At 45.3% G+C, this 16,603-nt stretch overlaps 1 protein-coding gene across 3 annotated transcripts in view; it reads left to right on the forward strand.

The window, feature by feature from the left end:
* Positions 1-3,314: 3,314 nt before the first annotated feature.
* LOC306915698 (caveolae-associated protein 1-like) overlaps positions 3,315-16,603 on the forward strand; it is a 30,548-nt gene continuing 17,259 nt past the window's right edge. For 2 of the 3 annotated variants that reach the window (XR_013788872.1, XM_079493224.1), the window contains exon 1: positions 3,315-4,201. Coding sequence is in view for 2 of the 3 variants with exons in the window: in XM_079493224.1 (XP_079349350.1) it covers positions 3,665-4,201 (537 nt within the window). In the remaining variant the exon portion in view is untranslated. The remainder of the gene's footprint in view (positions 4,202-16,603) is intronic. The other variant, XM_079493225.1, reaches the window with a different exon arrangement.

Genomic DNA, 16,603 nt, shown 5'->3' on the forward strand with positions numbered 1-16,603 from the left:
GTCCAGTCTCCAGCATCCTTCGTGCTGCTGCACTGCATGCCCTTGGTTGTGTCAAGGACGCCATGACGCTCGCAGCCAGCGCGCAGCATCCGAGACGAGCCCCTCTCGTCTGCGTGAGTCGTGATTGTTTTAAAATAGCCTACTATCTTAGCTACTACGGGGACGGATACTGATATATTATGACCTGATAGGCTATGAAATCAGCTGGAATATATGAGAGATAGGCAACATCCTATGTGATGTCAGCATACATTTGAATGTCCCAATTTGTAATTATGTTCATAGGCTATAGTCTATACAAACTAAAATCATCACAATACAATGAATGGTAATATGTAAAATATACAGATGGTTAACGTTATTCATTTCATGAAGGCATAAATGACCAGCCAGAGCAGGTGCCATTGTAAAATGTATCAGCAATGGCAATCTATATATTTTCCGAGTAGGCTGCCTTTAGCTTCACGAAAATATAATGATGTCACGTCCTCGGACATCCTTTCAGTTTCAAATCACATATTTAAAAAATAATAATAATAATAGTGAAAATAACAGTGTAAACGCTCCATTCATTCATACACTTACCCGGCCGTCGGGAGGATCTTCCTAAATTCTCTAGATCTGTCAAAACCCTGCTGTCTCTGACGTCAATGATATATAGCCCGATTTATACCTCGTCGCACGACGGTGTCGCGCTTCGCAAATAGCCGATCTACAAGCGAACAGCACTTTGCGTCAGCGACGCCTTCAGAGCTTGTAGGTCGGCTATTTTCGATGCGCGTCACCGTCGTGCGACGAAGCATAAATCTGGCTATATTCCGTCGTCATGATCACGTGTCCAGTGGCCTACAGTAGGGATACTAGGGATGCTGAATCAATCCCATAGCCTGTAAAAAAGATGATGGAGGCAGGACCAGGGCAGGACCATAGACATGAGGCGCAGGAAGGAAGCAACTGGCTGTGATTCGTTTGTTGGTTGCCAGGCAACTGCTGATGTGAGCATCGCCACTTGGGGGGGCAGGGACGTCTTGATGATATCCTGCAAAGGTAGCCTGCAGTAACTAAGACATTGAATAAAGTATTGTCTGTTCTGTTGTTTATGTAAAGCTTATGCAGAATACAGTACGTATAACTGGAATGATACATGTATAGTAGGCTAGTGAAGTCAAGTCAGATTTATTCATAAAGTGATTTTAACATACCGGTAGGCCTATAAGCCTGTATACAAACAGACCACACACACAAGGAGGACTGAGTGCATGTATAGATGGACATACATAACTGGACTGTGCATCCAAATTAAACAACCTCCACTTACAGCACTAGGTGAAAAATGATGCTTATGGTTAAGTAAAACACGTTTAGCTTGTGTAGCTAAACAAAGCCCTTTTGAAATGCAGCCTACTAAGAATAAAGTCTACCAGATGTGGTGGAATTGCCCACAAGCGGCCAAAAGTTGAGTCAGTCCTAACAAGATCCTTTAGAATTTTTCCTCTTGCAAACAGCGTGAGTAGAAGCTCGCCCCTTTCACAGCTCCACATGGTGCACAAGTTTAAATCAGGACACTGGCAGCCTGCCAGCCGCCAGGGAGCAATTTTGGAAGCATGGAACTCCCATAATGTACATAAATTACTGCCAGAGAGTTATACGAGGAACGGTTTTTCAAAGTAAGGTTTCCCCCATTCTGATGTGCCACGAGCCATATGCTTTTCATAAGTAGTCTGCATTAAACGCTTTCAAACCCTTGAAAGGAGAAGAAGGGATCACAGAGCTACTGGAATACGCATGAAATCAAACATCGCCATAGTCAGGGACGAATAGTTTTCATAATCCTCAAGGGGGCCCGTGCCGCCCCGCCTCCCCGCACCCCCCCCCCCCCCCCCCCCCCAAACGTGTTAAGGTGCCAGACTTGGATGGTTAGAGCGGCGCGATTGTATACACAGTCAATGCAAGACGAGAATTGCATTGACTGAATTGTAGAAAAACTAGAAATCCCCTAAAATCATCAAGGGGGCTCGAGCCCCGCAGCCCCCACGTAGTCGTCGTCACTGGCCATAGTGCTTGGAAAGTGCACGGCCCATTAGTAACGAGGGGAATACAAAAAAGAAAAGTTCCTCTTTAAAATATATACTGTATGTAATGTATACCACAAAATCTTATTCCTATACTTACGTTGAACCTTGATCCTGATGTAAAAATAGAAGATGGTATTCCATATAGGACTGAACAAGCACGCATCTGCATGCCTGGAACTTTTAATATGTGCAGTTTTAAGAAGAGAGTTTGTAGTCTGTTAAATTAGGTAGCTATGCGGTACAGCTTGTTTTCACCACTGTATGGGAGCTGCAAAAATGGACAATAATTAATTGAGGCTTATTCAGTTGAACATATTTGCTATATGCGGCATCAAAGTATGAACATTTATTCCTGTTCATCTTTTAATTTGTAAATGATAGATATGGCTCCAGTATAACACCATTTGTGCCGTAGCATATATGACAGGTGATAATGCTATATGGGGATTTACTTTTCTATCTAATGTTCCCCCAGAATATGAATGCTGGGGTTCAAGTGGTTAACGCAAGGCACTGGTAGTGTGGTGAAGGTTAGACAGGGGTTTGGTGTGGTAAAGGTTAGGGCCAGGATCAGGATGTGGGGAGGGCTTTCACCAGTCTACAGAGCGCCCAACATCATTTCCTTTTCCAATGCTGTCTGACGGCTGAATAGCCACTGCCTATTTTTAAACTGATGATGATGATGATGGGAAGATGAGAACACAAGTTCTAGCAGCAACATCAATACCCAACTGTACTTCTTGCCCTACCGCTATAACTATAGTGTACACTGTGTGCCATCATCTGCCATCATGGCGCCTGAATGCAATTTCTGCAGAGAACTAATATTTACAGACAGTAGAGGGACATCATAGTTTTCTGTCTTCTGTATTCTCTTAACTCTCTTCTACAGAGCCTCCCACTGTACTTGTACATTGTACGTTCTGCAGAAGGGAGAGAAAGAGAGGAGTGGAAAAAACGAATAGGTCCTGTCTGACATTCCTCCCTCTGTGCTGCTGTGCCTGAGCTTGTATACAGGGAGCTCTCCACAGCCTCGCTCTAACTATTCCAACCATGCTTAAGAGACTCAGAGCGCAGACCAGAGGGGTGTGTCATCTGAGCACAGGGGGGCTGGGTTTCCCCCTCAATGGGTATGGTCTCACTGACAGGTGGGCGTAGTTAGGGAGGAGACAGGGGTGGGGTTTAAGGGGTGGGGGGAGAGTCCACGGGGGCTGGAGAGGGAAAACCGCCACCGGCTGCAGCTTGACTGGAGGGTTTCTCTGCCTGGCGAGGCCATTCGTGTCCCAGTGCTCATGTGGTAACATCCAGCACCACTCGACTTCCCCCTGCACACTGACAGGCCTGTATCCCGGGATAGAGAGAGAGCGAGAGAGCCAGGGAGAGGGAAAGAGAGAGGAAGAGTGCCTGAAAGTGATAAGAAAGACACCGAAAGAAGGAGGTGAGAGGGAGAAAAGTGCAGAGGACCAGAGAAGAAAAGACACCCAGAGAGAGAGACAAAGGTGAGAAAACAGAGAAAGACATAACAACCAAAAGAAGCACCCGTGAAGACAGTTTCCTAACAGTCCTTCTGTGTTGAATCCCGTAAAGACATGGCAGCCACCATGGAAGCAGTGGAGATCCCCAGCATCCAGTTTGACCCACCGCCTGCACAGACCCTCACTGAAATCTCAGACGACGAGATCGACCTCCCCCCGTCTGATGATGAGGAGGAGGATGCCGCTGCGGCCAAGAAAGAGCATTCCACCCTGGGCACCGAGGGCGACACCGGCGACGAGGAGGTTGTCAAGCTGGACCCGCAGGAGAACGGGGTGATGGTGCTGGCGCTGCTGGATAAGATCATCGGCGCGGTGGACCAGATCCAACAGACCCAGAACGGGCTGGAGACCCGGCAGCAGGACATGGAGCGCACGGTGACCAGCATCCAGGGCGAGCTCACCAAGCTGTCCAAGACTCACAGCAACACGTCCAACAGCGTCAACAAGATGATGGAGAAGGTGCGCAAGGTGAGCGTCAACGTGAAGACGGTGCGCGCCAACCTGGAGAAGCAGGGGGGTCAAATCAAGAAGCTGGAGCACAACGAGGCCGAGCTGCTCAAGAGACGCAACTTCAAAGTCATGATCTATCAGGTGGGTGAGAGAGAAAGTGTGTGTGTGTGTGTGTGTGTGTGTGTGTGTGTGTGTGTGTGTGTGTGTGTGTGTGTGTGTGTGTGTGTGTGTGTGTGTGTGATATTACGTATGGTATGTGGTTTATTTGTGTATGGGCATGTGTGCATACAGAGTTGAGTGGTTTGTCTGTGAGGTATGTGGTTGTGCATAAGTTTGTGCGAGTACAGTCCTTGTACATTGTCCATCCTTGTAGGTTTGTGTGCGTGTGTACTGTATGTGTGAGTGCGTGCGTGGCAGTGGGGGTAGTCTGGATCGACACTGGGATGGGTGTGGCATTATAGTGAACCAAGGCATCAAAAAGTGTGTGTGTGTGTGTGTGTGTGTGTGTGTGTGTGTGTGTGTGCGCGCGCATATAGCGTGGCGTGGGGATAGGTAGGCACAAGGGTACTTGAACATGAATGAAAGACTTCTCATTACCTCATCACTTTCCAAATTGTGGGGAAAATTATTCAATGGTGGCTGAAGGCACTGACTGCATCGGAGACGAATGGCTTGCCACAAACATTACATAAACGGAGGTGCAAAGGCTTTAGGAAGAGGTTTTGTGTGTGTGTGTGTGTGTGTGGGGGGGAGGTGGTGTACTGGTGTCTACCGCTTACCTCGAGGCATCCCTGGCAAGTGCCCAAGAGCTGTTCTCTATCTCACCATTGCCCCAACAACACCAAACATGCCACTCACAAGTTAAATGTTTAATTTTCCAGAGGACAGAGAGACCTCACTAGAAAATTTCCCTGACTCTTTATTTCTTTACCTGACACTCTCTGAGACTATACTGTGATCTTCCTACTGTAGGAATGAATAATAATAATAATGCATTTGATTTATTACACACTTTTTATTGACAAGAAATTTCAAAATGCAAAAAATACATTTAATTCAATAGATGCTCTACTCATTTCCAATCCCACTAGTAATGTGTCTAATATATATGCACAACTCCATAAGTACAGTAGAGTAATATCTGTGCAATAAACATTGCTATGTGAATGTCCAAGATGCTATTTCACACTACACAGTAAAATCCACAGTGTTCATCTATCCAATTGTACACTCTCAGAGTTAAATAAACACTGTCCATTTTTACTGTGAACCTTACAGAACCTGTCCTATGCCACACCCAAATATACATTGTAGCCTACTTTTTTTAATCAATATTTTATTTTTAGTAGTAGCATCTAGCAACCCACTTTTAAGAGTTGAGAATGCAAGCCTTTACATGTGGACCCAACTCTCTTTCATACAGGATCCATTCGGAAAGTAATTTCACTTTTCCCCCCTTTTTTTAAACAAAGATGGAAAATACCACAAGGACCCTCAAGGTTCTGTTTAAGGCAGAGGAGTGGTAGGGGTTGGTGAGAAAGAGGGGAGAGAGAGAGTGAGAGGAGAACGTTTGAAATCGCAGATAATAAAATGCACTGTGCCGAGTTGTTTTTTCTTTTCTTTTCCTTTTCTTTTTTTCAGTTGAGGGGAGCCCCGAGTGCCGGCTTTATTTAGCCCAGCCTGATGTGTAATGGCTTGCAGCTTTTTGCACAGTGGCGCGAGAACATTCAGAGTTTCCACCCTTGACTCAGACATTATGACTTCGATAGTTCTTTTTTTCTCCTCTCTTCTCTCTATTTCTCAGTCGAGAGATTTGACCAGTTGTGAGGAGAGACATTTTAGGCAACTGTTTTTTCATGACTGAGGATACTGTAAATTACACAAACTCATGCATGCAAGAGCACACACACGCACGCACGCACGCACGCACGCACGCACGCACGCACGCACGCACGCACGCACGCACACACACACACACACACACACACACACACACACACACACACACACACACACACACACACACTTTCCTATTATGCTGAGAAGCTTTGGCAACCGTTACAGTACATATTTCATGATGATCTGCAGATAGCGCTCTGAATTAGAAAAGGCTTATCCTCATCATCAATTTAAATGGAATTTGATGATTGGATTATTTATTAATCTGCAGGGGCCATAAATCAATTGTTTAATTAAATGATCAAATCCTGGAGCCGTGGGCTGCAACTTTCCAGTACAGTCTGTTTGGAACATGGCGGGCAGGACGGGTTGACATTTTGCTGCTCTTAGCCAACATCGTAGGCCCTGTGGCAAAATAAACTCCTCCATATCTCTAGCTCTCACACTAACTCAAAACATTGGTTTTATTTATATAGTTGCCAACTATGACGTAAGGTCAGATTTATCTTCATTATAAAAAAAAAAAGCTAACCGCAATGTGTTTCTGTTTTCAATTTTTCTGTGTACTGCTCTGTCTGTTGTCCTGCAGGGGTAGATTCTTTCGAAATCAGCACTAGACAGAAAGATTCCACTGACACACCCCCGTGAACTGTAGCACTGTTTTTCTGGCTACTGAAGACTACATGTCAACACATAAATACTTAACCTTTGTGAGGAGCATTCATTAGTATGGTTGGCATATATACTCCTCTGTATAGAGCTGTCCATGTACAAACACTTCAGCCCCATTGGTGTAAAAGTAATGCTTAATTTATACGTGTACATTGTACGACAAAGTATAAATCAGACCTAGCGGACCATGAAATAGTGTGTGTGTGTGTGTGTGTGTGTGTGTGTGTGTGTGTGTGTGTGTGTGTGTGTGTGTGTGTGTGTGTGTGTGTGTGTGTGTGTGTGTGTGTGTGTGTGTGTGTGTGTGTGTGTGGCGTTTTGAATAGAGAAACTGTCGTGTAAATAAAATGTCTCAAGTTTGATGCCCTACAAGTTACAACAGCAATGTTTCTAACATCAGCAGCGAATAGTAAAGTGCAAGATACCAAGCCCCTATAAGCGTGCTCTTTGTCAGCAGAAGGCGTCTGCTAAAAAAGGAAATAAAAACAATTTATGTGGCTGCAATTAGGTATAATAAATAGGGGGGCTGAGGTAAAAGTTTCCCCAACTGAAATTAAATCTGTTTTGCCGCCATCTCATCACGCCCAATGCACTTGCACTGCCCATGCCTTGTGGTTGGTCAAAGCGTTTCCATTAGCCATATGGGAATGGTAGGTTGTGAGTGGTATATATTTTAGTAGCAATGAGACTAAGCAAATAGAAGCACTTATGTTATATGTCACACACACACAAACACAAACACACGCGCGCACACACACACACACACACACACACACACACACACACACACACACACACGCAAGGATTGAAAGGGTCAATGATAGAGCACCCTGACTAATCATGAAGTGCTGGCCAGAGAAGTGAGAGGAGTAAACTAAGTTTTGTTTTTCTAGTAAGACTGGAACAGTTTCGTGCAAGCAGAAAAAAGAATAATGTGGAATAGGGAGGACATCATTAGAGGTGAATGTAAACTATTTGTAGAAGAAGATACGGTGGTATGTAGGATCATCATTCATCCCGGCGCACGTATAGCACATCCTGCCCAACGTGTACAGCCTAGCAACGGATACTAACGCTATAGTGTTTTCTGATGGCTTCAGATCTCTTTCCAAGCGTCTTCTCTTTTGATATGATCATATGACATCATATCAAAGGCAGCCAGTGTGAGGTACAGGGTGTGGGTGTGATTCAGACGTTCCTGATTGAGCCTGTACTTTTCTTCTTTTTTTTTTTCTTTTTTTTGACGGAATAAGAATTCAACTGGGATTGATGCCCTGGGGAAAAGCCCTGCCCTGGACCTCTCCTGATAATAAAAACACACTGTAACTCACTGGTATTCGCTGCTAAAAAAAGGGGTATAGCTAGCACAGCGAGAGGAAACAGCTGGAGTGCTTTGTAGTGGAGCGTGGAGTGTTTATCTTCCCTCTACTACTGGCTGTTGACCCGCCAGTCACCGATCCATTCCTCATTACTGGGCGCTGCCTTTGCTCGGGGCCTCATCCACGCGTGTGGTCCTCCTGAACCTGCCGGGGCCATCTCCATCAAGGTCAGGAGGGAGTGGGAGAGCTAGGGCGTGGCTAGTGCTATGCTAATGCTAACAGCATGCTGCGTTACACCCATACACCGCCAGGCAGTCAGTGTGCCTATAGCATAGAGCTATCTAATATCTGGAGAGGGCACAGAAACTCCCTGGCCCACTCGTTTCAATGAAAGTTGCTCAACCAGTGAGTGCATTTTGCCCCCAGAAAGGCTGGACAGTGGTGAAGCGCTGAGCCCTACTGGTCAGAGCTGAGAATGCAGGCGGGCCCGTGCATTTAGCATGAGGAAACACCGTGCAGCTCGGGTTTAACATTGCGCACAAGTAGAACGTTCTTCCGGGTGCTTCAAAACACCACTGAGCAACTTCCATCAAAATGAATAGTAGGGGGCGGGGCAGTTTGCCCTCTATCCTTTATAACTCTATGATAGGGACACCCTCCTTCCGGGTATTCGTCACGTCACTGAGGTTACAACGCAAGCGCTTTAGTGTCCAATGTATGCATCCTATATGTCACTAACTACCTCCACGAGTGAGCCCGTGCATCGATCCCATTGGTCGATCCATTAAAGATGGAGTGCCACGATTTTTTTCCACCCTAAAACATGATCATCAGGTATAATTATAATATAAGGAGGAAGAACTTTTTCCAAAAAGTGTACAGTATTTGTTAAAATCATGCTTTTATGTGGACACGCCCACCAGGCAAACCAGGCATACTTAATGAACTGGTGGTGGGTGGTGATCCACATGAACTGAAGCCGCACCCACAGCTGTAGTTGTATGATAAAGGGGGAGGGGTTAGGGGAGGGGCTGATAGTGTGATGTCACTATATTACTGTTTATTTCATTGGCCCGTTTGACGGTCAAGGATTCAGCCTCCAGGAAGAAACCCTAAATACAAAGTTAATACACCATTGCACATAAAAACGACTCCAGGGTGTCTAATGAACTGGAAAAATACAAAAATTGTGGCACTCCATCTTTAAGTGGTGAGGGAAAACGTCCAGCTAGGATAAGCTAGGATGAGCAACAGGACTGAGTGGGCTATAATCTGCGTAACGCTGTCATCACGGCAGTTGAAAGTGACAGTCTGCTCCTGGTTAGCAAGTGCAGCTGTCCTCCTCCGGGGGAGTGCGCGTGAGTGTTAGCAAATGCAACTTATACCGTGTCCGTTAAGCCGTACCTTTTGTTCCTCAAATTTGTGGACAGCAATTATTATTGGACAGCTGTGTCCATGTGTTGCTGAGACTTACTGCATTTATACTGTGGATCCAACCTGGAATGTAGCAAGTCCATGGCATAGTGTGAAAGAAGAGAGAGAGAGAGAGAGAGAGAGAGAGAGAGAGAGAGAGAGAGAGAGAGAGAGAGAGAGTGTGTACAAGAAAGACTGAAAGAGATAGCAGATATACAGAGGAAGATAGGAGTGTGACTGTGAGTGACAGATTTGCATAAGCAAATGTTGGGGCTGTGACTTGTGCATACGAGTGAGAGAGAAAGAGACTGAACTAGAAAAAGTTCCCCTCGGGCACAGGTCTCCACCAGGGCAGGTTAGGTTGTGGCCTACTGGTGGCGCTATAATAAGCCAATGTGAAAAGGGTGCCATTTCTTCTTACGCCTTTGATGGCAATTGGATGATTTGAGGCATTTTGTTCCAAAAATGTGTTTGCAAAAATCCACCTGTTGGTGGTGCTATAACAGGCCAATGTGAAAAGGGTGGGATATATCCCTCAGCCTAGTAGGAACGTCTGTGAAAGATTTCACGTAAATTGCACGCTGCGCTCATGATTTGAGGCTTTTTGCTTTTTGTTCAAAACGATTTGCAGGATTTTTGGACAAAATATGGAGGAGTAATATCAAAAAATGTGTTTTACAAAAGTCGGCCTCCTGGTGGCGCTATAACAGGCTGTTCAGGAGAATTTGGGGCAGAGGTTCATGTTGGCATCTAGGGAGTGTGTGCAAAGTTTGGCATCGACAGATTAGCTGTTAACAGACGGACGGACGGACACAATCACACACACACACACACACACACACACACACACACACACACACACACACACACACACACACACACACACACACACACACACACACACACACACACACACACACACACACACACGAACGAACGAACGAACGAACAGAGTGCAAAACATACTCTCTCCCCATGCCTTCGGCCTGGTGGAGACTGATAGATACATCAGCGAGGTCTCCATCTTCTGTGTAGGGAGTGGATGGGTGTGTTGCGATGAAGAGCAGGGGCCATATTTAGACAGCTGAATCACAGCAGAGGCATTCCTAACTCTCTACTGTACCCTCCTCTCCTTTACTTTCCTATACCCTCTTCCACTCTTCTCTTCTCTTCTCTTCTCTTCTCTTCTCTTCTCTTCTCTTCTCTTCTCTTCTCTTCTCTTCTCTTCTCTTCTCTTCTCTTCTCTTCTCTTCTCTTCTCTTCTCTTCTGATCTCTTCTCTTCTCTTCTGATCTCTTCTCTTCTCTTCTCAACTGGAAAATTACGAGTATAGGAGCTTGCTCTGTCCTTAAATGGTATTTTGGTCCAGCGTCACCCGCTATCTATTATGCCGACACCGGTATTTGCGCCACACATTTGGGAAGGCGCATAGTGGAGTTTAAAAGCACCCGTAAGCCGTATGCCAAATTAGTTTGGTATAGAGCGTCGCAGTCCCGCCCCCTACCAGGGCCCAGGAAATGATTCCCCGTTCATTTTCCTCATAGACTTTTCAAAAAGTATTTATTTAAAGACATTTTAAGCCTTGTACAAAGCCAACTCGAGTTGTGACAAATCATGACAACAAACAGTTTCATCACCCCATTGTGCTGCAAGACAGGTAACCAAAATACCAACTTTAGAGGGGGAACACCCCTTCCCCACTGCTAAATCCCCACATAACTGTATTTAGAAAGCTTGATGGAAAATGGAGCCCTTTCTCTCATTATACTCCCCGGCTCTTTTACCCACCTGGGCAATTCATATCTGGATTGCTCCCTACTACACCCCACCCTACAATTCATAATATCATTACTGTACTCCCTACTACTCCCTACAATTCCTCATCACAACTCCCATCGCTCCTTCATCTTCATCTTTCTTCACCTCTCTCTGTTTCTTCTTACTATCGTATGGCATGCACCTTTCACCAATACCTTGGTATGTTTAGCTGTGCTGTATACAGTGAGCACTGAGCAGCACCCGAATCAACCCCTCCGAGGGCCCACCAAATCAAAAGGCCCCGTGCACGCGCACGATTCGCAAGAACGACACCTTTTGCGTTTGCACACCCAGTGAATGATTGCGCTGCGTTCAGCGCACCGCCAGCACTATCGCCACTCGCTACTCCCATAGAGTTTAAGGTTGGATCTGCTATTTTTGAGTCTCCTCCCACAAAGTGGTTAAGAAACTGTTGGACGGAATGACCATTGGATGTATGTGTGAGAAAGGAAAATAGGTGAGACTAAAATTGTGTGAAGACATACTAATGAGGACATACTACGTAGGTGTTTTATATAATATATATTTTATTACCACTTGATCTTCTTTTGTGTTGTACTTATTTTTTGCTATTTGTTGTTGCTGTAATGTTAGTTAAGGCTATTATTGGTACTATTTTCTTGTCACATATTAAGGTCTGATTATATTCATAAAAATATTAATAGTAATGAATCAACAGAATATCAATGTGCTAAAAACAGACTTTGCCAAAGCGAATGATCGGTTTGAAAACACTGTGGAAAAGATTTACACCATCTTAGCATAGGACCTCAATCTATTTGGACTGGAGGACTCGTTGCATTCTGAATGTTAACAATAGAAATGTAACAATTATATTGTACTGTGATGCCCGAGAGAACTTGCTTGTTCACAAAAAAGAAAACAATAAAAATAAAGTTTAAAAAAAAAAAAAAAAAAAAAAAAAAGAAACTGTTGGACGACCAAAACCACTAGCTAGGGTTCCTGTGTTGCGTTACATTGAAATCGGTGACCTATGAATACGGTTTCAGCTGTACCTAATCGTCTCGCACAAGGCCCTGTAAGCTGCGGGCCCTGGTACTTAAGCGCCAGTAAGTTCCATTGTTGATCCGGGCCTGTGAGCACCTACTGTACTGTATGTGATCCTGGGTTGGATTTTGGAATTCCAGGCAGTGTGTTTGCTTTGCCCAAAGCATTACCCATGCAGTCTGTTCGTTGGACTACTTTAAGAATCAACGTGAATTCATTGGATCACAACAACAAGTTACTGTAATACTGTAATTCCTACCACTTTGTTCATTCTTTATGTTTTCTTTACATTTTACCTATTGATTGTCTTTTCTTGTCCTGAAGTCCGTCCCCCCACGTTCTTTCGTGACAATCAAAAGGAATCAAGATGTTGGATCCTGTCGAGTACATCTCACGTTCTACTGTCAGAGCAGATATTGTTCATCTCTCTCTCTCTCTATGGGCTTGTCCTCCACCACTACCTCAAAACACCTGTTGGCATCACCCGTCTACTCTATCTCTCTCTATCTCTCTCTCTGACTCGCTCCCTCTCTTATACATAACAAGAGAGGCAATCGGCAGCACCTTGACAGCACTGTCAAACACCATCTCATTTCACTGTCATCACCATTCTATCCAAATGAGTCACAAACAAGGCAGGCTGGGAGTGCAGCAGGCGCGCTCGCCTCCCCCAGCGCCCTCCATCAGCCTTCCACAGAGATTCAAAACAGAGAGGCGGCGGCATCAAAATGATAAAGTACACATTTGGCCGCGGGCCTGGGAACGATCAAGGCCCCCGTAACGTCTCGCATGTAAATTCATCAAGGGCAGATCCATTCCTCTTGCGCAGGTCTGTCCAGATCCATATATGGAAATGTGTGCAAGAATACTCCTGTTCTCTCTCTCCCTGCACGCACAGCTTTACAAGCCAGACTGTAGCTCTGTTTGGTCAGGGAGGTGGGGGTGCGGGTAGGGGGGTTCTGGCTTCTCAATACTTTTCATGTCAAGGACCCCCAAATGTATTTGGCCACGGAACCCCATCTGAAAATGTTATGTGCCAGGGACCCCCAGAAGAGTTTTATTTTTCAAAATTGTCCAATACTTGTGAGCTTAGATCTGCTATAGGCCTACTTGATAACAAGGTATGCAATATGAATGAAGTGGTTACATTGATTTTGATGCTGTATTAACAAATGTTAACCACCACCGTAGGTACAGTAGGAACAACATGCTTGCCTTGCTCTGTACGTTGTGACATCATAGGTTGGAACAGGGCTTGTCGGACTGGACAAGAAAGCAGCTGTCCCGCTTTGAGGGAGACAGTCTGTGGGAGAACGGAGAGAATGTGTGTGTGTGTGTGTGTGTGTGTGTGTGTGTGTGTGTGTGTGTGTGTGTGTGTGTGTGTGTGTGTGTGTGTGTGTGTGTGTGTGTGTGTGTGTGTGTGTGTGTGTGTGTGTGTGCGTGGGGGGAGGGGGGTTGGCAGACGGTGCAGTGAGTGTTGAGGGACCAGGGGAGAGAGAGAGAGAGAAAGTAAATAGAGAAAGGGGGGAGAAGGAGTGAATGTAAATGGACGTAGGGAGAGCCACATGCACAAGGGAGATGCAACAAATGGAATATGTGAGACAGAGAGAGAGAGGAGTGGGGGATGCAATCTAAAAATAGCAGCTATCACATACTTGTTTGATTGTGAGAAGGAAAGGGCCTTTAGGAGATTGTGTTCCTGTTTGTGTCTGCGGACCTGGACCAGCTGTTGCAGACCCACCCCTATTGGATTGTTTTGTACTGTTTAACAGTAAAGGGCAATCAATTGATTTGCCATAATGTGTCAGAGAGCATTCTTTTTGTTACCTCTGTCCTTTTACAGTAATATTTACCCTTGCATTCCATAATAAAATATGCTGCTTGTACTGCTCTAGTACTTCATTTATATCAGTTTGCACCGAGTCCTTGCACAATACAGTGCTGCTCACGGAATATGTCACACAGTGAAATCCAAACTCTGAAAGTGTAGAAATGAATCCGGTGCATTAATTCTTACACCTTTAGAGTTTTAGAATGATTTGAATGGATTTATACAGACTTTGTTACCTACTATATGACGACGATGCAGGTGTACACCATGGTCCAAAAAGGCCCCTTAAGGCAGTGAATGTTATCGACTCTACATCTTCATAATCTTGACCAAAGTTTCTCTATGGCTTTATTGACTTCAATACAGATCATTCCTCAGCTGCTGCTCATGTTGGAATAATTAACCATTCAGCAAATGTGGTGAATTATGAATCCATAATTCTTCAATATCTCATGTTCTCTTACAAAATGTGACATGTGTTTACATGCAGTAGACCTATTTTAGCTCATCCTATTTGGAGGTGTCGTCCGAGATGCTTGTCTCAAACTTCAAGCACTTGGCTCGGGACCCCCGGGGTGTGGATGGCTCTTCAGTGCCTTTTGTTTGAGTTCAGTTCCTGAGATCCTGATTCACACCTAGGGCGACCAAATGCTAAAACAGTGGATCAAAGGGCCACAGTGATCCTTCTAGGAATGGCCAAATGGTAGTCTGGTCCAATGTGTATTGTGTAAAACTGTACTTAAGCTAGTCGAATTTCTATGTCAGTCAGTCAGTCGATCCGAGGCCGTGAGGCTGGAGGAGCCTATGCCATGTCTTGCTATGCTGTGTTGTCGAAGTAAACATCAAGGAACATCTACTCTGCTGTCTGCCGCGTCTCACAATTATCTCAATGCTCTCCCAGTGTTTTGGTTAAGTTTGTAGGGTCTCGTGTCCAAAATACACGACATGTGGTGCCGACCCGGTCGTGTTGATGCATTTTTTGCGTCAGGCGAGGGGTTCGACATGTGGTGCCTAGAAACCGGTGTCTATGGTGCGTTCCAGCGCCAGACAGGAAGAATCGGCGGCTTTTTATTCAGTCTAATCAGCGAGTTTTTGTGGAAGACGGCAACGACGTGTTCCAGCGGAACGAGGACGAGGATGACGACGGACCGCCGCGATGGGGAGTGTTGCGCTACGGGGACATGCATCGCCGGGGCTGGACGGGTGGACAGCGGTGCATTCGACGAAGCGGACAGCCACACGGGGGGGGCCTTTGATCATCACCTTCTACGCTGGGGACGGCGAGCGGAGGAGCGGTGCAGCACGGCACGGGGGCACCAGCGTTCCTGGGGGAGAGGGGATCGCTCATCCCGACGGGGAGAGGCGGCCACTCGACGCTTGGCGCGGCGGCGGTTTCCGCTTTCCATGGCCGGCTGACGACTCAAGCTGTGGGCCTTCACGGACCTGAGCAGGGGTCTGTGATGAAGGTGTTGCTTTTTCTCTTCGTATTCCCATCTCTGTTGTTTCAGAGCTGGGAGGGGGGGGAGATGATGAGATGATGAGAGTTTGCTTCGAGAACTTTCAGCGAAGACAGCGGTGAGCATTTTCTCAACTTGATCCGTGGCTGAAGCGAACTTTGAGGTAACGGAATGCAGCAAACAGAAGAATTTCCTTTGTTCATACGGAGGGGAGACGGACTTTCCTTCTCTCTGGTTTAAAATTGTGCGTCACGTTCGTTTGTACTAATCATTTTCACTGTTTAGGATTGTTTATTTGTCAGGATAGTGCAATTGGCAGCCGTTGGGTGCCGACAGTGTTAAAGTCAGGATAGTGATTCAATTACAGGGTAATTAATTGGTAGTCGTGTAGTACCGACAGTGTTGAAAGGAGGGTTTAATTTGACTCTTTTGTGGTTTTCTAGGGCTTAGAATGTGATTTAAATTGCGGGAGGGGAGTTATTAGTTATCCTAGATTTGAGTAACAACAGGGAAATTATCCTCCTAATGTTCTGTGACATTTTTAGCCATAAGAGTTTGAAATAACGCAAAGAGAATTCTGATCCGATCCATCCACTGATACGAAATTGTGTTTGAACTTACTGTAATGGAAACCAATTATGAATTATCCACTGATACGAAATTGTATTTGTACTTACTGTAAAGGAAATCATTTATGTCGAGTTGTGTAATCTTGAATGTCTGTCTGAAAACTATGTTGGGGAAATCTGTTATTCTGGTGTCTTGAGTATTGTTAACCTGAGGATCAAGGGGGGTGGTAACTGGTAAGATAATTATGGTTTCATATTTCATAGTGACAGACTGTGTCTGTCAAAGGGGGAATGTGGTGAATTATGAATCCATAATTCTTCAATATCTCATGTTCTCTTACAAAATGTGACATGTGTTTACATGCAGTAGACCTATTTTAGCTCATCCTATTTGGAGGTGTCGTCCGAGATGCTTGTCTCAAACTTCAAGCACTTGGCTCGGGACCCCCGGGGTGTGGATGGCTCTTCAGTGCCTTTTGTTTGAGTTCAGTTCCTGAGATCCTGATTCACACCTAGGGCGACCAAATGCTAAAACAGTGGATCAAAGGGCCACAGTGATCC

Source organism: Electrona antarctica, assembly GCF_951216825.1.
Source record: "Electrona antarctica genome assembly, chromosome: 22".
Taxonomy (NCBI): domain Eukaryota; kingdom Metazoa; phylum Chordata; class Actinopteri; order Myctophiformes; family Myctophidae; genus Electrona; species Electrona antarctica.